The following is a 22,509-nucleotide window of genomic DNA, read 5'->3' as shown; positions in this document are numbered from 1 at the left end:
CATCTGATCTAGTCCAGAGTAGACATCTTCTTTTGCAGTTCCAAAGGCATGCTTCAGCAGGACAGCAAAAAAGTTTCCAAACAGGGTCAGCATGAGGACACAGCCCTGTTTCACTCCGCTTTGGATGTCAAAGGGATCTGATGTTGAGCCATCAAAAACTATAGTGCCCTTTATTTATTTATTTATTTATTTATTTATTTATTTATTTATTTATTTATTTATTCATTCATTCATTCATTCATTCATTCATTCATTCATTCATTCATTCATTCATTCATTCATTCATTTATACCCCGCCTATCTGGCCCGCTGGACAAGAGCCAATACAGCAGGTTCCAGCGACGTCGCAGGAGTTGCCAGAGCATGACTGTACACAGTCACGAACTGCCTCCGGATTTTGCCCCAAGGTTAACTCCTGAAGCCTTTTCCATCAGTGGATATAGTCACAAGGCAGTGGAGGTTTGAAATCAGAGTCTTCCTTCTCCTTGATGGGCTATCTTCCAAGGCTGATGAGCCCCACCTACCCGGGCTGCTTCCTAATGGGAGCAGCTAAGAGACAAAGAACTAGGAACTTGGTTAAGAGACAAAGAACTAAATGAAAGGAGAAATCCAAGGCCTTGAAGCTGTTCACTAACAGTGAACACCTGGTCAGCAGACCAAACAGGCGTAACCCACCAACCTAATCATCTTTTAAGCCTACACACCAACTGCAGATGCTGGAGAAGAAGAAATTAAAAACTTTTGTGACAGGGTCCAGGAAGAAACCAATCATACAACAAAACAGGGTGCACAGATAATGCTAGGAGACCAAAATGCAAAGTAAGAAGATTCTCATCAGAGAATTTGGCTTGAGAGTTAGAAATAAAGTAGGGAACTGACTCATGCAATTCTGCAAAGCTACAACTTGTTCATTGCAAATACATGCTATGGGCAACAAAGGCCCGCAGACTGGAAATGTTTGATATGCATTCTAGCCCCCCAAAAAGGGGATACCAGTAATTACAGGACCTTTGCTTTAATTTCCCATGCAAGTAAAACGATCCTTAAGATTTTACAAAAAAGGAGAAGACTTTTACCATATATGGAGTGAGAAAGGCCAGGTGTTCAGGCTGAATTTAAAAAGGAAGTGGCACAAGAAGTCATATTGCAAATATATGTTTGCCAATGCAGTATAACAAAGAATTTCAGAAAAAACCAGTGTGTGCTTTACGCATTACAGTAAAGCATTGGACTGTGCATCCATTAAAGCTATAGATTATTCTAAAATAAATAGTTATTATCTAGATACATAACCTTTGTAATGACTACTGATGAACGTTAAAGAAGAAAATGCAACAACACACCTGCAGATGAACATCACAACGACAAAAATAATGTATTGCAGAAGCAGTACATAACTTTTAAAAATGAAATGGCTAAAGGTTTTTATGTAGACCACGTCAATTATCAATTCAAATGGAGACACCAGTGAAGAAATCAAAATAATACTGAGACTTGGAAGGGTTGCTGTGAAGGAATTAGAAAAAAACCTTAAGTATAAGGATGAGTCTCTAGTGATCAAGACCAAGATCATTCATATTCTTCTATTCCTGATTATAACATATGGAGGTGAAATCTGCTAGTGAAGAGAGCTGATGGGGGGAAATTCAAAATGTGCTGTGGAAGGAAAGTTTTATAGATGCTACAGAATGCCAGAAAGATAAAGATAAAAGTGAGTCCTAGAGCAAATCAAGCCTGAACTCTTACTGGAAACTAAAGTAACTAAACTGAAGCTATCATACTTTGGACATATCATAAGATGGAAAAGAGACAATAATGTGAGCATAAATAATAGATGATAGGAAAAGAGGAAGTCCTAATATAACATGGATTGATTCAGTAAAGGAAACCACAGACTTTAGTTTACAAGATACGAGCAAAGTTGTTAATGAGAGGATATTTTACAAGTCATTAATTCATAATTCAACATACATCAGAAGCTATGTAATAACACATAATAACTAACTCAGGGATGAGCAATTAATTTCTATAGGGGGCCACATGAAAAATCTGAACTGTGTTCGGGGGCCGAACCAACTTTACTTAAAAATAAAATGAAACAGTGATGTTATGATTGTTTGTATTTTAAACTTGTTAATCTTCACAAATACTAAAGAGGTTTTTTGCGGTATGTTAAAGATAAGCAACTGATCAACTTTAGACAAAAAGCTATAAATGGCTTTGATGTTCAGCTTGTTCAATGAGAGAAATCCAGTCTGTCTTGGGCTTGAAGAAGTGCTTGAACACTGGACTGGAGCAACAGCTGGCGGGCCAGACAGGAGTGGCTTGCGGCCAGATGTGGCCCTCAGGCCTCACTTTGCCCAGGTCTGAACTAACTAATGGCCTGGGGTTGGAGTTAATGGGTGCCTCATGCCACCGCTTCATAGTGATGCACCCCTCCTGTTTGCACCCTCTTCTTTGGTAGTCACTATCTTCTCCATTAGAATTTGCATTTCAATTTGAATCACAGTAATTATAACTTATAATATAAATTATGAATTTGCACCTATAATATGAATTAGTATGTACAAATTTTAGTGTGAGTTGATCCTCTGCCCTTTTTCTGGTGAAATATACATTTCCCTCATTTTTTGGTGATGCATCCTACAAATCCCTTAATACCAGTGTGCCTGTCACAGAACAATAGCCCCATGCTATCTCTTTCTGAAGGAGCTAAAATTTCTAACATCATGTCTGCCTATCCTGATGCTGAGATTCCAGATCACCTCCCTCATTTAACAAAGTATGGAAATATACCTTTCCTTCTGAAAAATGAAACTCTAGTTAACCATCCCTCTACTCCTAAGAGGGACGTGGTGGCACTGCGGGCTAAACCGCAGAAGCCTGTGCTGCAGGGTCAGAAGACCAGCAGTTGTAAGATCGAATCCACGCGATGGAGTGAGCTCCCGTTGCTTTGTCCCAGCAACCGCCAACCTAGCGGTTTGAAAGCATGCAAATGCAAGTAGATAAATAGGGACCACCTTGATGGAAAGGTAACAGTGTTCCATGTCTAAGTTGCACTGGCCATGTGACCATGGAAGATTGTCTTCAGACAAAATGCTGACTCTATGGCTTGGAAACAGGGATGAACACTGCCCCCTAGAGTCGAACACGACTGGACAAAAATTGTCAAGGGGAACCTTTACCTTTAGCTTTACCTACACCTAAGGAACATCCTGTCATCAGCCTTGTTTCCTCTTCAGTTGAGACAAGATGTGGTTCTGTGTAGTGCCCTTTTTCACCACAACAGCGTTGATCAGAGTGGGCTTGGCTTTCTTCAAGTCTTTCTGAGATTTGTTGGTTTCTCTATGATTAAAGGCTTGCTCCTAGCACCAGACCACAGATCTAATTTATTTTCTTTTTCCATCATTTTTTCTCAACCCCCGGCTGCCGCCGCCACACACACATACAGTGCTCGAGGCACCTTCAGCAAAATGCCAAAATCTGCTCTTCCCTTTGAAACGGCTTTTAATCTTGCACACCTTTTGACAAACTCACCTCATCACAATGGAACACAACATTCTGTCAGTCTCAGTTATTCAAACCTGCTGCCCTTGAAAAAAAAAAACAGTGTGGGTCCTTTTCCGTCATCCTAAACACAGTGTGGTCAAATGTACCATATGTGCAAATAACATTTCTTTAAAGTCTGCAGACATCTGATTATATAGACTTCTTTTATGTCTGGTACAATATTAGGGGGGGGGAATCAACAACAACCAAGAACATCTGGACTATATAGAATACCTCAAAGTTCTACCGTTCCATAGCAAAATTTGTTAATTTTTATGTTTAGATGCATAACCCCTATCCAATCACCCTTATTCCAGGCATCTGGCTATTTTGTCTTCATCTGTCCCTTGTTCCATAGGACTGCATACACACATTCACTACTCTCCCCAAGAGTGGCACAATGTATATACACTTGAAAGAGAGCCAGTAGTGCCATCTTGTGGAAACCTATACTGTAATATACAAGCTACTGCTGTTTGCTGCATTACTGCCAAACACCACAAATCAAAGCATATATTTATTCAGATCATAAATCCATTGCTTGTGACCTGATTTAAAGTTCACTTCATTGCTTAGGACCTTAATGACAAAGATGGTGATCAGTGTGTTTCAACAGATCTCCGCATCAAGAGAAACACTTTCTGTGAAATCTTTTGCACTACATTGGATTTTCTGTATTTTACAGTGGTAGAGCATGGCATGCTTGTAAGCCTTACCAAGCAAAGGGTTTAAAGTAGTTATGCGCAAAAGAGGGCAGGGCTTCTGTACCTTAAATAATTGTGCAAAAGCTGACATTTTTACAGGAGTACCTTGTCATCCAAGCTATACCTGTAAGCTTGCTTTACAAGGTACGAACTGCTAGATTTAGACGTATTGACCTGCATATATTTATCTTTCTAATTTTTGATAACAACATAATGCAGCTTCTTCCCACACCAGCAGCACCTGATAGCTGAACCTCAGGATTGTTAACAAATGTGCGTCATAAATCCTGAAGTATTTCATTAAGCGTTAGGGACATAAAGGTTGACCCAGCATCCTGGGTCACTATAGGTGCTTCCAGATAAGTCTTTTAGAATGCAATCACCCTACCTCAGTCACATTATCATTGTTTTCCCTTTGTAATCTGCCCATGTCGCCTCACTGATTCTTCCAACTTTTTTTTCCTTCAACAGAAATCCATTTAGGTGGGAAAAGAGAATAGCCACACCATATTTAGCTGATATCATTAGAAGCCGCCCATCTGGAAGGACAATTAATCATTATGCAAATACATAGCCAGCCACCTAATTCATCTTCAGAATATCAGTGTTGAGTCAAATTAGATCATGGATGTGGAACCAAATGTTGGAGGCTTCAGTATTCAAAAGGCCCAGCAACGTGGTCAAATGTAAGGGACTGTCAGGTGTTCCCTTGGTCTGGGTTAGATAAAGTATAACATATTAGTGAAGCAGTTATTATTCAGCTTAATCAGAAGCAGCAGCCAATCTACTAGCCACTAGTTCTGAAAGTTAGATTTTATCTCTTTAAATAAGGAGGGGTTCAATCATGATGCTTCACTGTACATGTCACCAGTCCCAGTCTTTCATGCATTTGTATGAACAACAATCCCAATGACAGCTACAGAATTATTTATAGTTGCCATGATAGCAGCAATTGCAGTGGCTGTGCCCATGGTTTCCTGGGTTAAACATTACACTGAAGCAAGCAAATAGCAAGGATAATCAGGAAGGCAGAAGTATACAAGGAAATATGATAAGATTTTCAGTAGGAAATAATGGCTGAAATTCCATAGCACTTGGTGTAGCATTGTTAATGCTGCAGACGTTTGCAGGAATTACACCCAGGCAGTCACTATGGTGTGTCTGATTGCACAATTGAGTGTGCAACTAGTTACGCAATTGCACTTGAGGAACCAATTCCTGGATATGATATCTCCCTTGGCACAACCACTTGTGAAACTTCGAGTTATACAAGTGTAACTTCACAACAGGATTTTGGCCAATATGGTAGATAGTATTACTGAAAGGTGGATACAAATCTCTTTTTTAAAAAGAATAATGGATGGACTCGATGGAAGAAATGTACAGTGATGCCCCGCATAGCGACGTTAATCCGTTCCGGATTAATCGTTGCTATGAGGAAACATCGCTAAACGGAACGGAAAAAGCCATATGGGGCCCAAACTCACTGTTTGTTCAAAAAACATCGCAATGCGAAGATCGGTAAGTGAAACGCTTACTGATCATCGCAATGTGATGTTTTACCCATTAAAACATCGCAATGTGATTGCATTAGCGATCTAAAAAAATAGATCGCTATGTGGATTTGTCGTTAAACGGTGCGCTCGTTATGCGATGCACCACTGTATAATTTCATATTATATAATGAATAATTATACAGTGGTGCCTCGCTTAATGAGCGCACAGTTTAACGACGAATCCGCATAGTGATGTCGCTTTTGCGATCGCAAAAGCGATCACATTGCAACGTTTAGATAGGCAAAAACTCGCATTGCGATGATCGGTAAGCGTTTCGCTTACCGATCTTTGCATTGCAATGTTTTTACAACAGCTGATCAGCAGTTCCAAAATGGCCGCCAAGTGCCCAAAATGGCCGCCGCAAGTGTTTTCGCGCCCTGCCCTCGCTTACCGAGGGCGCGAAAATGGCAGCGCTATAGAGGAACTTCGCTAAACGGTGAGTTTGGGCCCCATAGGAACGCATTAAACTAAGTTTAATGCGTTCCTATGGGGTTTTTCGATCCGTTTAGCGATGTTTTTGCATAGTGACGATTAATCAGGAACGGATTAACATCGCTATGCGGGGCACCACTGTATATGTATACTTTCCTATTGTATAATTTCATATTAGATATTATTACATAATATGAAATTATGTATATCATACTATGTATTGTTACATAATTATTACATAATATTACATATTATGAATATGTATAATTTCATATTCTGTACTATAATCCAGTTAGATTTAGATTTAATACACTTCTAATTTAATCCCCCCCTCTCTCGTTTCTTTAAAGACTTTCTTCCTTTTTAATTCTTTTTTTCATATATACTTAAATGGACCCAGCACCAGCTGCTATAACAAGCAACAACAGCAAAAGGACGGAGGAGAAGACTTCCAATATCACTATTTCCTCTCATACACTTCTCCATAGAGAACCAGTACTGCCCACCCAGTGCAGCGCACAAGATTCAAGGAATGTCCTTTCTTCAGGAAAAATGCAGGAGATAAACTGTAGTGAAAATATTAGAGCAAAAAGGTGTTTTATTATGCTTTAACTGTTGGGCCAGTTGTTGCTTGATTTCAGAACTTGACATTGAAAAGAAGGATAGAAATATTATGTAAATATAAAAATAATAAAGTGTGCCCTTTTCATACTATGTTCTTAAATATATTGTGTGGTGAAAGAAAGCTAGGAAAAACATCTGTTTCTTGATCCACGCCATTTGCTTAATGCTTTCATGATGGTGTTTTACTTTATAGGGCAATGATGAGGGCACGTTACATCCTTTGAATGTTTCCCCTCACTTCATCCACATTTCAACAGAGCTAGACAAGATGAGCTGGAAGACGGAACTGGCCAAGACTCTTCAGCAGGGATGGGAACCATGTGACACTCCCAAATATTGCTGAATAGCAAATCCCATCAGCCCTAGCATAGTCAATGATGAGAAGGAAGTTGGGAGTTGCATTCCAACTTCTGGAGGTCAATGCATTTCTCATTCTTGCTATATAATCATTTATCTTTCAGTGTGGAATACTCATAAATATGTCAGCCACCCATTGCTTTCTTGTTCTGTGAGTATGTGAGTGAAAATGTCTGGAAAACGAGGAACAATATAATGAATCATGGGGAAACCTGAAAGTTTTGTTTTTCAACTTTAATTTTTTTTTCTGTCATAAAAGTGTTGGAATTTGCAAATTTTTGACAAATTCTTCAAAAAGAAACTTACACTAGAGTTTTCCCTCAATTAACTAAGTATAGTTATTCCGACCATCAAGAAGACCATGCTGCACCTGGCTACACTATACAGTACATACAAAGAGCATACAAGTGAGTCAGCAACTCTAGTTTAGTCCCGCCATGGTTGAACACACTCTGAAAGAGAGACAATTTTTGGATGAATAATGTCTGTACATTTCTAACTTGATCTTACGCACATTTTCTCAGAAGACCAATGATTTCAATACTTCTAAATAAGTATTCATTAGACTGAAACTTTAAAAGGCAGTACAAGCTGCTCCATATTTATTAGGATTTTTTAATTCATTCCTAATGCACAAAACAAAGCTTATCGTAGTAGGACAAGTTGTCTTCTAGCTTTATTTGCTACTTCTGTCTTTGCATACTGGTGATTTTCTTGGCTAACTGAAAACACCATACTCTATAACACCACAAACTAGCACATTGTTATTCAGGATCTTTGTAAGTTCTCTATTATCTGCCAGCAAGATAGGAGTAAAGACATATGGGATTAAATTGCATTAAACATAGAAATATATAGTTCCATAAACAGACTGAATCATATGCTTTCTTACCACTTAAGGACATGTTTCTATTGTTCAGTATAGCACACTTCTAGGGGAGAAAACCACCTTCAGCTTTATAACTTCCTTGTCATCATGTGAACTACAGTGTTAACATGTTTTGGTTATTAGTGTAGTCTTTGTGATATCATGTTACCTATTGGTAACGTGCTGATTCTTTAACATTTCCATGGAGATAGCTGTATGTTCACATTTTTTGCCACATCTTATCCTTTCAGAATGTAAAGTTTTCTCACTCCCACTGTCAACAAGATTACTGCTGGATAGTAGTGTGCCTTTAAAAAAAAATCTGATGTTTGGTCTGGAAATTACTGTTCCCTGAAACACCAGTTACCTCTTGTAAAAACAACACCTTATTTGTTGTTGTTTTTTCCATTATGTTGAATACCACCACTATTTACCAACTACTGAATATATAATCGGCCAGACCTTTATAAGAAGCATGCTTGAGTGATTCTAATTATCTCACTTCAGCAGCTGTGGAACACTTTAATTTTGTTCCAGACAAAGTATGATTGTGTTGAAACTGTTTAAGGGTAAGGCCAGTATCCTGTTGAGGGAATATGGAGCTGAAATGCACTCACATAAACATTCCCACTGCTCCAGAAGACTACCAGCTGTATGACCAGTTATGCAACCAGCTCATGTCACAAGAAGCTTGCTGAAGCAAGGGGAATATATACACAATTGCCCTTCCACTCTGTATTCTTTCTGCAGCATAGTGGTCCAAGACCTTTTAGTTCACAGTATATATTAATAAGCTAGATTTCTTTACAGTTGTGTCCATACATATAGAAAAAGCAATTTCACAAGTACTGTAAGTTAAAACCTTTCTCTTCAGGTAGGCTTCCCTTTAGTAACTGGTTGTCTGTAAGAGGAGTTTTTAAAGACAGGATGGTTTGTACTTTTGTTGCACTTAAATCTGCATTAGAAATGTTTTTATGTTTTAATATGATTAGTTAATTCTTTTAAAATATTCAAATAACTTTCTACTTTTAATATTTTTTAAATTATGTAAGCCACCTTGGGTCCTTTTTGAAAAAATTTTTTTGAAGAAAGATGGGTTAAAAATATTTTAAATAAATACATTCTTTATTTATGTAGGCTGGCCCATTTATTTATCTAAGGCTGGCCTTAGAATCAATTGACTCAAGAGGAAACAAGCAAGTTCCTAAAGCAAACTTCTTTGGACTCTGAAGACAGCCATAGGCGGGCAATTACCACACACAGGGCCAGAGCTTTGAAATCTCATTACCTGTCTTAATAATGCCCATTACCTGTGTTAATAATGCTTTGAAAGCTCATTATCTGTGACTGTTTGCCTCTTTACTCAGTCTCCGCCCACACATCCGCATATGCTGCGGATATATATATGTGTATATATATATGTATGTATATATGTGTGTGTGTGTATACACACACACACACACACACACACACACACACGTACGTGACTAAAAACTGAATTCCATGTATCTAAGGAAGTGAGTTACCAATCCATGAAATTTCACACTGTAATAAATTTGTGTTTAAGGTGTCAGAATCCTTTTTATTTTTGTTTCTTTTTGTTATACTTGGTGGAACAAACTAACACAGCTACTTCTTTGAAAAGTGTAGGAAGCTGCCCTACATTGCGTCAGACCATGGTTCCTTCCATCTCAGTATTGTCTGTAGACTAATTAGCAGTGCAGGGTTTCAGATAGGATCCTTTCTAGCCTAACCTGGAGATGAGAAGGACTGTACAAGGAATTGTCTGCAAACTAGATATGCACTCTCCCACTGTGCTACAGCTGCTTCACTCTTGAGTCATCTACCGCCCATCCAACAGACTACTTCTGTATGTGTCTATTGTTGCTACATGCCATAATGTTATTTTGCTTGCAGTGTATGGTGACCCTATGAATAACTAACCTCCAAAAGTCCTGTCATTAACAGCCAAGCTCCACTCTTGAAAGTGAAGGGCCATGGCTTCCTTTATTGAGTCAACACAATAGGACCCCTATATCAATGGAGGATCGGTTGCAAGCCCCCCACAGATGCTGAACACTTCATTCTAGGAAAAAGCAACAGGCAGGCACTGAGCGGCTCCTCAGAACCTGCTCCAGCTGAACTGCCCACTTGCCCTCCATCCAGGCACGTACCACCAAGTGTCCTGTCCTGTAAGGATTCTCAGGCAGGTGGAGGAAGGCATCAAACGTATTTCACGACTGTCCTCTCTATCACAGTCATGTATCATTAATTGTTCTAAACTGTGTGTCCAACATATTTGGCTATATCTTAACATGCACATGTATTGTCAGAAGCTTGAAATAGCTATTGATTGAAAGTATTTTATCAATAATGCCTGAGTAGGCAACCTTTCTTAATTATTTTATTACAGAACTGTTCCAAAATAGTAATAATTTTTAACTTGTGGGGATTGTAATCCATAGGTTTTAGTGCCTCTCCCCATCTACAATATGCTATATTGGTAAATAACTGTATTATTCACATATTATACTGAACCGCTGCCTGTTACCATCAATGTGCCCAAAACACACATTCACAATCTAGTGATAAGAGGTATTCATATCTGAAGTTTGTTGTACATCACTTTGCCTTGGCTCCAGCAACACTAGACACACTTCATCAGTTTATTTCATTTTAGGTCAGTGAAGCATTTGGATGGTGATTTTCTGTCAATTTTTTAAAAAAATCACCCAAGTATCTTGCACAAGATGCAACTTTTTATTTATGGATTGTTACCTCTTGTATTGCTATCATGTGTTGATGGAAATAATCCTGACTGTAACAAAACAAAAATAATCCTGACTGTAACAAAACAAAGCACACTGAATTTGTATGTTCTTTTCCTTATACTAATGGTTCACAACTGCCCAAATATTTAGGAATATTTTGTAATTCATTCCCAAGAGCCACAGCCAGAATGGCCAACAGTCATGAATTCTAGAAAAGAAGCCCTAAAATAATGTTCATCTTGCAGACCAAAGGTCCAAAATAATTTTTTTAAGACGAGTGTTACTCTAAGTTTTGTTGTTTTTATGTGCCCACATGATCTCTTCAAATGTCCTGTTCAGCTCTTATAAACTTAAGACTCTGGCTTCCTTTAGGGAGTCAATCCATCTCATATTTGGTCTTTCTCTTTTCCTACTGCCTTCAACCCCTCCCAGCATTATTCTTTCCAGAGAATATTGCCTTCTCATGATGCGTCCAAACTAGGCCAGCCTCAGTTTCAACATGTTTGTCTCCAGAAATAGATAGTTCAGGCTAAATTTGTTCTACAATCCACTTGTCCATCTTTATGGCAGTCCAAGATATCCACAAAGCTCTCCACCTGCACCACATTTCAAATGAATTATTTTTTTCCTTGTCAGCTTTCTTTACCGTCCAGATTTCACAACCTTACATGGTGATCAGAAATACAAGAATGTGGCGGTCTTGGTCTTGAATGACACATCCTTGATTATCTTTTCGAGTTACTTACTGTGTTGCTGCCCTTCCAACTATCAGTCTTCTTTTAATGTTTGGCTGCAGTCCCCATTTGGACTGATGACTGAACCAACGTATATAAAATCTTTAACTACTCCAACTTCCTCATTGTCAGTGTTAAAGTTGTGTAGTTCTTCTGTAATCATAATTTTTGTCTTCTTAATGTTCAGCTGCAATCCTGCTTTGGCACATTCTTCTTTCATTTTTCCTAACAGTCCTTTCAAGTAATTGCTGCTTTCTGCCAGTAAGATGGGGTCATCTGCGTATCTTAAATTACTGGTGTTTCCTCCACCAATTTTCACCTTTTCTTTATCTGAATTTGGTCTGGCTTTCCATGTAATATATGTTGTGCTTACAGATTAAACAGATAAGGAGATAAAATACTGCCTTTTCTGATATCTTTGCCTAAAGGAAACCATTGTCTCTCCATATTCTGCCCTAACAGTAGCTTTTTGTCCACTATACAGGTGGACAATCAAATGCTGAGGCACACCAATTTCTTGTTTGGTTTCCATACACTCAAAAGCCTTGCTTTAGTGTATTTAGCATAGACTGATCTTTGGATTCTTTGGTGCGCTCCTGTAGCCAGTGGATATGTGCAATGTGATCTTGAGTGCATCTTCCTTTTAGTAATCCAGCTTGAACATCAGGCATTTCTCACTTCACTTAAGGTAAAGACCTTTGTTGCCAACACTTTGAGCATCACTGTGCTTGCATGAGAAATTAGAGCAAGGTCCTGTAACGGCTGCATTCCTTGGCATAAGTAAGCATACACAAGGTTACAAAAGATAATCAGCAATCTGGCCAGCGAAGGAAAGTCCTAATGTAACAACTTGGGTTGTCCTTATCCACAATCTGAAAACAAGGGCGGAAGGGTGATACTTATACAGTTATCGTCTCTTTGCATTCCGTTGCAATCCAGCTAACTGCAGTATGTCCTGCGAGGCGATCAGGGACTGCATTCATCCCACACAGACAGGATGAATTCCCGTCGATTTGTATTTTCCAAGGAAGTAAACTGCGTTAGTTTGTATCAGCATGTTGACAAGAATAAAGAGGGAGGGGAGAAGAAAAGGCGAAATTCTGCAGCACTTACAATATGTATTTCAGCGTCAGCTTTCGTTAATCAAAAAAGAATTTTCTAGGCACCCAATGAGTATCCAAATAGGATTTGGATTCACGGATACAAGTGGATGTCTTAGTTTTTAATGTGACGCAATATTTTGCCTTCTCCCGCCCTGTATATTTCCTGCCCACTTAGAATCATATGCTCTGCGATCCACGCGCACAGGACGCAGGGAGACTGAGCAAGCGCGCTCACGTCACGAGCGTGCGGAGCCGGAAAGAACGGCATAGGCGGAGTTACACTTCCCGTCATCGCGCAACGGCGCCAGCGGTTGGCGACTCGTCTCCTTAGCTGCCTTGCTGCCGTCTCGGGTTAAATTTCGAGCGACTGTCCCTTTAAGGCAGCACGGGCACGAGAAAAGATGCGCCTTGCGCCTGCGCGCCGGAACCTTGACCTCGCGCTCGCTAGGCGCTGCTCGTGACTACCTCTTGTTGTTGTTGTTGTTTGAACGGAAGGGGGAGGGGGGAAAGCACCGTTTTCCGTTCGATTTTTTATTACTGAACCGGTAGTGGCCGTACGGTTGCCATAGCGACCTGGTCCCAAGACCGGCCCGGCCTGGGATCGAACCCCAGAAGCCGAGGCCATGGAGGAACCGGGAACAACCGCCTCCGCCTTAGAAGGAGACAACGTAACGTCTGAAGTGACGGAGATCCGGGTCTCTGGTCCGCAGCCTCTGAGGCTCTTAGAATGGAAAGTCTCGGCCGGAGCGGCGGTGAAAATTGGGTCGGTTCTGGCGGTGTGCGCACCCATCCAGGTCCCCGCCCGGCCTGGAACTCCGCTCGCCCAGGCCGGCCCGCAGCGGGCAGCCGAGCGGAAGGTCAAGGCGAAGAGGCCCGGAGTGGTGCGAGAACTGTGCGCGCAGCTGGGACAAGTTATCCCGCCGGGGTAAGGAAAAGAGGCGGCGGGGCTGGGGAAGCGGGAGGTGGGCCCGGCGGGCTCCCGGCGAACGTTGCCTTCAGGCCCCAGAAGGCGCCCTTGCGTGTGTGTGTGTGAGGGAGGGAGGTCCTTCTGCCTCTCTTTGAGACTCGTCGCCGGAGCTTAAAAGCACCTCAGCTTTGCAACGGCAGCGGTGGGCGCTCGGGCAGCTGCTCTCCCCTCTGCCGACGGCTGAGTGTGAGGCAAGAGGAGTTGAAAGGCGAGAAAGCACGGAAGGAGCAGCCCCTGCCTTCCCCGCCCTCCTGCGCTGCGGACGCCTTGGCAACGTCCGCTCTGCTGCTGCTCCTCCTCTTCCCCGGTTACGCGACCCGACGTGTAAATGGGCCTCCTGTCTCTGTGTGTCGGTATCAATTTGTCTCTGGGGCTGGACCCGTCAGACTTCTTCTTTTTCACTTTTCTGTGTACATTCTGTTGCAGGGCGGAGTGGGAAGAAGGAGGGGGAAATCCGTGAGATGGTGGAGACACAAACATTTAAAGTGTTAAGCCTTGTTAAGAGATCAGGCAAGAAACAAAACAGGCTAAAACAGCAAATAAAAATTATTTGGGGGAAAAAGAAGAAAACAAAAACCTTGTGGCATCTTAAATACTAACTGTTATAGTCCAGTATGAGCTTTTGTGGATCAAGTCTGCTTGCTCTGAGGAGTCAATCTTCTGCAGTTTAGTTGTTTAAATTGGTGAAACTACCCCCAGGAGTGAAAACTGTGTGGTGCTGCTTGGCGGGTAGTGTGTAGCCTGTGCACCTCTTACCACACTCAATGGAATTTTCTTTTCTTACATTTACCAAAACCAATTATAGTAGTAAGTGGACTTCTCCTCTCAGTACTACAGTTTACTCTGTGTTTATTTAAAGTTAGCTATGCTGCATTGTATTAATGATGACAGCATTATCTAAGGTGGGTCTTGCTTCTGGTCTTTACAGCAAAGATCAAATGTAGTGTTTGTTCCTATCAGCATAATATCTAAGATTAGATAGGTAGAGGCAGGGTGGATTTGACTTAAATAATAAGTTCAGTTTTAAAATTTGATTGTTTTTATTTAACTTGTGATTTAAATCTATTAGATTTTTTTAAAAAACAGATTTTTTTAAAGTCCATCATGAGTAGGGGCAAGCTATTTGAAGGTATCTTGATTACTACAGTAAAAAGATGGGATATAGAACAGAAAAAGAAGAGTGTGTTATATGACAAAAGTAGAGTACCTCTTTTAGCCTGAGTGTCAGCTTCAGCTTCAGAGGGGTCCTGGGGGTGTATTCCAGTGGTGGGTGAAGAAAAAGATGTGAGAAATAACATTGTGGCGGAAACCCATGTCATGCCTGTCCATCATGGTGAGCTCAAGGGCGGGAGCCTATGAGAGGACAGGAGGGGCGGAACCAAAAAGAACAGTTAGACAGTTAGAGAGGGGAGTTGGAGAAAAAAGGTTGGAGACAGGGAATTGAAGAGAGAGAGAGTTAGGAGAGTGAATTGAGAAAGAAGACAGAGATTGGAAAGTGGGAATGATAGAGAGAATGGGAAAGAGGTCAAAAGTATAGAGAATAAATAGATAGTCAATGAATATTGTAAAAGTGAATGAAAACACAAACCAAAGTAAAATCAAATGATATATAATGAATAATTCTAAAAAATCTGTGATTTACTCCTGTGATTTGCATAACAACTATAAAATAAATTATGTTGTATTGGCAGTACATGTCTAAGATCCATCTATTTGGTATTGAGGAAATATTATCTGGTGGCAGTGTGAAGTGAGGAAACGCATCCAGAGGGTGGGCTTGTGTTTAAGGGAAAATAAACAGAGGACTCAGGGTGGACATGATAAAGTGGTGAACAGCGGCAGGATTCAAATAGAGTCCAGTAAGGCAAAAGAAAAGAGTAAAGTCCTGAGTCAAAGAGACCTATTAGTCAAGGAGGTCTGGCGTGGATGGAGTGGGGAAATTCTAGGGGTTTTGGAAAAAACTTAGTAGAGGGGCTCCTGAACACAGATCGGGGACTAAGGTAGGGCAAGACTCTGAGGGAAATTTTTCTGTTAGAGGATTACCTCAAGATTTTGAAAGACCTGTGGGCTAGCTGGATCCTAGACTCCAAGAAGGGAGAGCTGAATAGGACAAACGTGGAAGCCAGGGTCAGACACAGATCTGAGGGAGCTGGAGCAAGCAGAGGCTTGGAAAAACAGAAAAATAAAAGTAATCTGAAATAGCTGGAGGCCAAAGGAAACAATGTATCATACAAGGAACAGCACCGTTAGGTGCCTAAAAGTAACAACGTAGCAAATCCGTGGCTGTCAGTGGGAAGCTACAAAGTAGAAATTTCTAACAGAAAAGGAAAAAGCACTTTAAACTGAGGCTTTGCTTTGCTTAACTACAGTATATCTCTCTGCAGAACAAACCCCACTAATCATAATAAATACACGTACTTATGTCTCATAAAAGAGGAAAAAAGAGTGTGATGCAAGGAGCTGATCCTGAGGAGACACAACAAGGGTTACCTCAGGAAGTTGAGGGAAATGAAGTTCCTATAGCAGTGGAGCAGGAGGGTACCTCAGGAAGAGAAAACTTCCTAGAGTTTCAAAAATGGAAATTAGAGAAAGAATGGGAATTCCACTTAAAACAATTAGAAATAAAAACTAGAGCTGAGGCCAGGCAGCTGGAAATAAGAGAAAGGGCTGAAGCAGAAAAGAGACAGAAATGAGAGAAAAAGAAATGGCCATGAGGAAAAAAGAGATGGAACACCAATTAAAAATGAGACAATTAGAGTTAACAGCTCTCAATAGTAATAATAATAATTCAGCGGCTGAGGGGGTCTCAAATGTAGACCTTAAGAAATTCCCTCAATTCAGAAAGGGTGGCAACCCTGAAGAATTCTTAATTCTGTTTGAGAGAGCCTGTTGGGACTATGGGGTTGGAGAATCAGATAAAATGATCGTTTTAAGAACTCAAATAAGTGAACTGGCAGAAATATATTCCCAAATGCCCCAAGACCAAGCAAGAGAATATGAGGCTTTTAGAAAGCTGGTTTTCGTGAAGTTTGGGATCAATGTTGAACATCTCAGAAGGAAGTTCAGGGCATTGACAAAGAGACCTGAGGAATCATATTCCCAATTAGGAGCCAATATGGTCGGAAAAATTGTTAGAACAAGCCAATGTTGAATCTTTAGAGGACATGAAAAATATTATAGGGCTAGAACAATTTTATTCAGTTTTGCCTGGAGAACTAAGATATTTAGTCAGGGACAAACAGCCCAAAACAGTACAACAAGCAAGCGAGACTGCAGATTATATATCAGAAATCAAAAATCCAAAATTTTCTGAGGTAAAATTTGGTGGTAAAAGCTGGGAGGGAGACAAGCCCCCTTTCTCTGAACAGAGAGGCCCAAAAATGTGTTATGGCTGTGAAAAACCAGGGCACTTCATTTCTCAATGTCAAACATCAAAGAGTAAAGACTTTAGAGAAAGAAGTGGGAAATGTTCTAAAGAAGGTTTACTATACCCAACAGCAGAAAGACAATTCTGAGGCAAGTCAAAATGGCATTTTAACTGACAGAACAGAGTGTCAGGAACAACTACCTATAGCAGAGATTGTTCACTGCTACTATATTAAAAGCAACATGGAGTTGATGTGTTGTTCTGGAGAAAATATTTATATTAATAACATCAAATATCTGGCATTGAGAGACTCTTGTTCTCAAATAACTTAATGTCATACTGAGATTATACTACAGGAGGACATCATTCAAAATGAAAAAATTACAGTAAAAGGAATTGGGACAGAATTGATTAATCTACCTGTGACTAAAGTACATGTAAACTATAGAGTGGATTAGTATGTGGAAAGTAGCTATTACAGACCAGATCCCTGCACCTTGTTTAATTGGACTAGATTTAATTGAGCATGTTAAGAATGTTTTAGTAACTACTCACTCCCAGAAAGAAAAAAAGGAAGCATCTGAGGAAAAAGATGAACTCCCTAATGAAATAATTAGAGAGAAAGAAGCAGATGAGACAGCTGATTTAGTGACAATAAGGAATCCTCAAGATAATACTTTAAAAAAGGAACAAAAAGAAGATTCAACCCTAGGACAGTATGTTCAGATGGTTCAAGAAGGACCAATAACGCCTGAGAACCCTGAAAGGTACTTTGTGGAGAAAGGCCTAGTATAGAGAGATCTTAGTAAATCCTCAGAGGGGAGGGGAAAACATTCACAAACATCTGATAATCTCTTCTAAGTACAGAGAACGAAATAGAGAAGAGGGACATACAGACACTTTTGCTGCTCATTTAGGGATCACACAAACTAAGCAGAGAATAGCTCAACGTTTTTACTGGCCTGGAATGGGGAAACAGATAAAGTCATATTGGCAACATTATGACCTATGGCAGAGGCAGGGTGTTGGCAATGAAAACCCTAAAGCTAAATTGTACCCTTTACCAATTACATCAACCTCATTTTTGCTCATAGGCCTGAACAAGGTGAGACTAAAGTGACCATAAGGGGAATTTCGCTCACTTCCAGATTAGTGAGAAGGCTGTGGCAACTGTGTGGCATAGCTCATTCTACATCATTCCCAATACTATATTCAGACAAATGGATTAGGAGAGAAGTTTAATGGGACCCGAGTGTGAAGGATCAGAGCTTATGCAGCAGAAAACCCCAAGACATGGGATCACAAAATACAACCCTGGGTATATGCATGCCTGTCTATATCCCAGGAAAGCACTGAGCTCAGGTCAGTTGAAATGCTGTGTGGATGGAAAGTGTAGGACCCTGGGAAGGGGGCGTGTGAAGGAGAGAAGGCCAGTGTGCCGTCCTCTATAAAGCAAAGACTGGAGGAGAGTCAAGGTAGTGTGGAGGGGGTGCTAGTAGAAATAGAGCAGAGTGACACGGCATGTAAAGGGTCTGTGGAGGTGTGCCTGGCAGAAGATAAAGGGGAGGAGCAGGATCTAATTGTGTGGGAGGAAGCTACAAGTGAGGGAGCGAATGCGCGGGAATTCAGAATTGTGACGGATGGAGAAGTACCGGAGAGAAAAGAACGTGCGGTGCAGACCGAGCTGAGTAGAGAATTTGGAGAATGGCATGGATTCTTGAAGGACTTTCCTAATCTCCAGCTTGGAGGTGGGTTACTGCCTGACCCGAGGGATTACCGTGCAAAGGGGGAAGATCTTGAACCTCTAGAATGGACCGTGGTTGTGTACCCACGCAATCAGCGTGGGGGGCGGAGGGTAATCCATCCCAGTCCCTCTTTTCTCCACCAACCACGCGAGGGGAACTGGGCGAGACACCCCTGCTGTGGGACAGCCTGTGCCATGAGGAGTACTCCACTGAGACCAATAACAGACCAGGAGCGGTTTGGTCCGGCCTCTCTGTAAGGAGTGATTTAATAACTCCAGATGTTAAGGTTAAAAGTTACAGAATATTGCCAGAGTTAAGTTTGATGGACCCTTTCGAATCTGTTGAGTTGAGCTTGTTGAATAATAAAAAGAAGAATGTTCAAACTTCAGAAATGCCTCCCGACTATTTTTCCCGCCAAAACACAGGGGCCACCTGAGCAAGAACAAGAACCCAATCACAATGGTGCCCAACATGGGGCGGTCCCTAAGGTGGGAAAGGAAGATATGACCAAGCTTCAAGGGATTACAGAGAGGCAGGCGAAAATGATTGAGAACTTAACAGAACAGCAAACGTTGTTGGCAAGACAGATGAGGAGGCAAGAGGCTGAAGAAGACAGAGGGGCCAGGGCCACTGTTAGTGTAAAGGGAGGGCTTGTTGCGGGGCACGCTCCCATTAGAATACAGAAAATGAGTGCGTTGGATGACCCTGAGGCGTATCTACACACTTTTGAAAGAGTAGCATTGTAGCGTTGGCGGCCAGTTGGCCGCGAGAGCAATGGACCTTGATTCTTATTCCGTGCCTCACCAGGTTACTGCAGGAGGTGGTGGGCACGCTTAGTCCGGAGGCAGCCACCCGGTATGACATGGTAAAAGCGGCAATCTTGCGAACCCTGAATTTGACTGAGGAGCCGTACGGCAAGTGGTTTCGGGAGTTGAGGTGGAAGCCGGGGGTCCACCCTTGTACGTTAGCGCAACAGATGAAAGCGAATGCTATGAAGTGGCTGAAGCCGGAGGATAAGACTAAAGATCAGCTAGTCGAGGCGATAGTTTTGGAACAGATAGTGAACATGTTGGGAACCGCGGTGAAGGGGTGGGTACAGAGGAACAACCCGAAGACTTTGGAGGCGGCGCTTCACTTGCTGGAGGATTACAATATGGCAGAGGAGTCTGCTAAAGAAAGCCCCGCCCCGTGGGGAGAGTGAGGTAAACCATAAGGCGAGGCTCCACCCGCAGGCAGAGGGCTCATTCTGAAGAGAGGAGGCGAGATGAACGGATCAGCTGGGCCAAAGGAGAGAAGCTTTGAGCCCATGGGCCCCAAGCCTGTGAGGCCCATTACAGTGGACCAACGTTTGTATGCACCTGGGACCGGATGGCGCAAGGGAAAGGACGGGCAGCCAATTTGCTATGGCTGCAGGCTTCCGGGCCACATAAGGAGAAATTGCCCCGGGACATATTGTTCATGAGTGGGGCAACAGGAGACTTCGCAGTCAATTGCTCTGACTCCGGTGGAACATTGGGAGGTGGATGCGTGGGTTAACGGGGAAAAGAAAAAGGCGCCGATAGACACTGGCTGTGGCAAAGCGCTTGTACGACACTTGGAGGGGGAGAAGAAGAATGAGGGGTTGGTGGTGAGATGTGTGCATGGGGATACGAAGCAATATCAAACCACGTGGGCAAAAGTGAAAGTGGGGAATGAGGAGAGGAGGATGAACATAGGAGTGGTGCCGTGGTTATCGAGGGAGATGTTGTTGGGACGGGACTGAGTCGGACAACGTAATATCGAAACCATTAAGGATGGGCTTCAAGGCGATTGCACGAAGATTGAGGATGAGTCAGATTTTTTACAGGACGCAACGCGCAGACATATGAAACTATGGCAGCAGCCATTAGAACGATGTTCTAATGGGAAAAAGCTTTACGATGATTGGTTCCCTCCTTTGGGAACCGATTTTTCGCTTTACGACGATCAAAACAGATGATCGTTGGGTTTCCAAAATGGACGCCTGTTGTGCAAAATGGCTCCCCGCTGTTTTTAGGATGGATTTTTCACTATACAGGGAGCAGAAAATGGCCGCCCAATGGAGGATCTTCGCTGGACGAGCAGGTATTTCGCCCATTAGAACGCATTGAATGGTTTTCGATGCATTTCAATGGGGTTTTTTATTTCGCTTGACAACGATTTCACTCTACAGCGATTTCACTGGAACGGATTAACGTCGTCAAACAAGGCACCGCTGTATCTTTATCTTTTCATCTCTGTTTATGATGAGTAACTTTATTTCTTCATGGATATTTTCTGTCCTTGATCAGTCCTGTTGCCAGTATTATATGTAGCAGCATATTTCACTGTTACAATTTGGTTAAATCATGTGCAGTGCCTGTGGGATTATGCATGCTGAAACCTTTTCTAACTGCACACAGCTGGGAAGGAGTCATGAATAAATGTAAACTTGTAATTTTACATCCAGTGCAAAATATTATGGAAACACAAAAGCTTAGGCTCTGATTAGTTTTTGAAATTGAAAACTGCATTTTTCAGCTGTTTTCATTTCATAAACTTATCAATTGTGTCTTAAGAAACTATTGTACTTCATTGTTTAGAAATCGTTATACGATTAGTTTTATGATGGAGTATCTTGGTTTTGATTCCTGCAATATCAGTGATCTAAGAGAATGGATGGTGATGTAAATTGTACTTGTTTTTTAAATAATTAAATATGAGAAATTATTTCCCTTCAAACTTCTGATGTTTCTGAAAAGTGTCAATAGTGACACACATGCTTACTTTTTTAAAAAAAGTACTATGTGGCCCTTGTATACAATCCAAGGACAAGGCTGTGTGATATCTTTATTAGACAGCTAAAATTCATAAACAAGCTAACTTTCAATCCATAGAGATCTTCATCAGGCTAGTGTCACAGAGGTGTGCTTGGTGCAGAACAAACATAACAGCTGCAAAATCTTGTCCACATGTCCAGGCCAGACTTCTCTGCTTAAAGCAAGTTTCAAAATGGGGACTGCAGACTCAGGTCAGAGTTGTGGGTTTCAGATTTCTCCTCTGGTGGTATGAATTGGAATGTCTCTCTCAAACTTCTTAGACAATAGGGCTGCCTGTCATTCAGCATTTACCCCTTCTGTATTGCCCTATCTGAAACACAGTCCCTTTTGGGCTGAAGATGGAAGTAAGGAGAAATGTGACAAACCATTGTGAGATAAGTTGGGATAACTTTTAACCTACTCAGTGTTTGCTTGGAGTTTTACAGGTTACTAAAAAAGCTGGTACTCTGAACAGAAAAATTGCTCAAAGTAAAATGATGTTCAGGTGGAAATAATGCTGTTAGTATTACAATGAATAGTACTGTTAAGGTTAAGTTAAACTATTTAATTCTGATTTTATTCTTCTGTATATTATTTTGTGACACCTATTCCATCAAGGTTTTAATTTTAGCATGTAAAAGGATTTTTCATTTTTGTTATTGCTGAATATGATAGCTATTGTATTTTTTCATGTATAAGACTATACTTTTGTTTAAAATCTTTAGACTAAAAATTTAGGGTCGTCTTATACACAGAAGTAAGCTGAGGAAAGAACAAAGTGGAGGGGAAAGCAGGGATCAAAGTGATCCTGCATGGCTTTGATCCCTTCTTTCTTCTCCACTTGCTAAGCCTTAGCAAAAGGAAAGCAGGGATCAAAGCGCTGCAAGATGGCTTTGATCTCTGCTTCCCCCTCTG

At 41.3% G+C, this 22,509-nt stretch overlaps 1 protein-coding gene and 2 long non-coding RNA genes across 6 annotated transcripts in view; 1 reads left to right on the top strand and 2 right to left on the bottom strand.

Moving 5' to 3' along the window:
- LOC144589240 (uncharacterized) overlaps positions 1 to 12,921 on the bottom strand; it is a 74,760-nt gene extending 61,839 nt beyond the window's left edge. For both annotated transcript variants that reach the window (XR_013545264.1, XR_013545265.1), the window contains exon 1: positions 12,502 to 12,921. This is a non-coding gene — a long non-coding RNA (uncharacterized LOC144589240). The remainder of the gene's footprint in view (positions 1 to 12,501) is intronic.
- The window catches only part of LOC144589239 (uncharacterized), a 701,357-nt gene that overhangs the window by 298,696 nt on the left and 380,152 nt on the right, over positions 1 to 22,509 (bottom strand). The window lies entirely within an intron of this gene.
- The window catches only part of CTDP1 (CTD phosphatase subunit 1), a 74,389-nt gene continuing 64,955 nt past the window's right edge, over positions 13,076 to 22,509 (top strand). Inside the window, exon 1 of one of the 3 annotated variants that reach the window (XM_072998718.2) lies at positions 13,076 to 13,624. In XM_072998718.2, the coding sequence (XP_072854819.2) occupies positions 13,427 to 13,624 (198 nt within the window). In that variant the 5' untranslated portion in view covers positions 13,076 to 13,426. The remainder of the gene's footprint in view (positions 13,625 to 22,509) is intronic. The other 2 variants (XM_020781623.3, XM_020781622.3) reach the window with 2 other exon arrangements.

Source organism: Pogona vitticeps, chromosome 4 (assembly GCF_051106095.1).
Source record: "Pogona vitticeps strain Pit_001003342236 chromosome 4, PviZW2.1, whole genome shotgun sequence".
Taxonomy (NCBI): Eukaryota; Metazoa; Chordata; class Lepidosauria; order Squamata; family Agamidae; genus Pogona; species Pogona vitticeps.
This window is presented reverse-complemented; position numbering and strand designations above follow the sequence as displayed.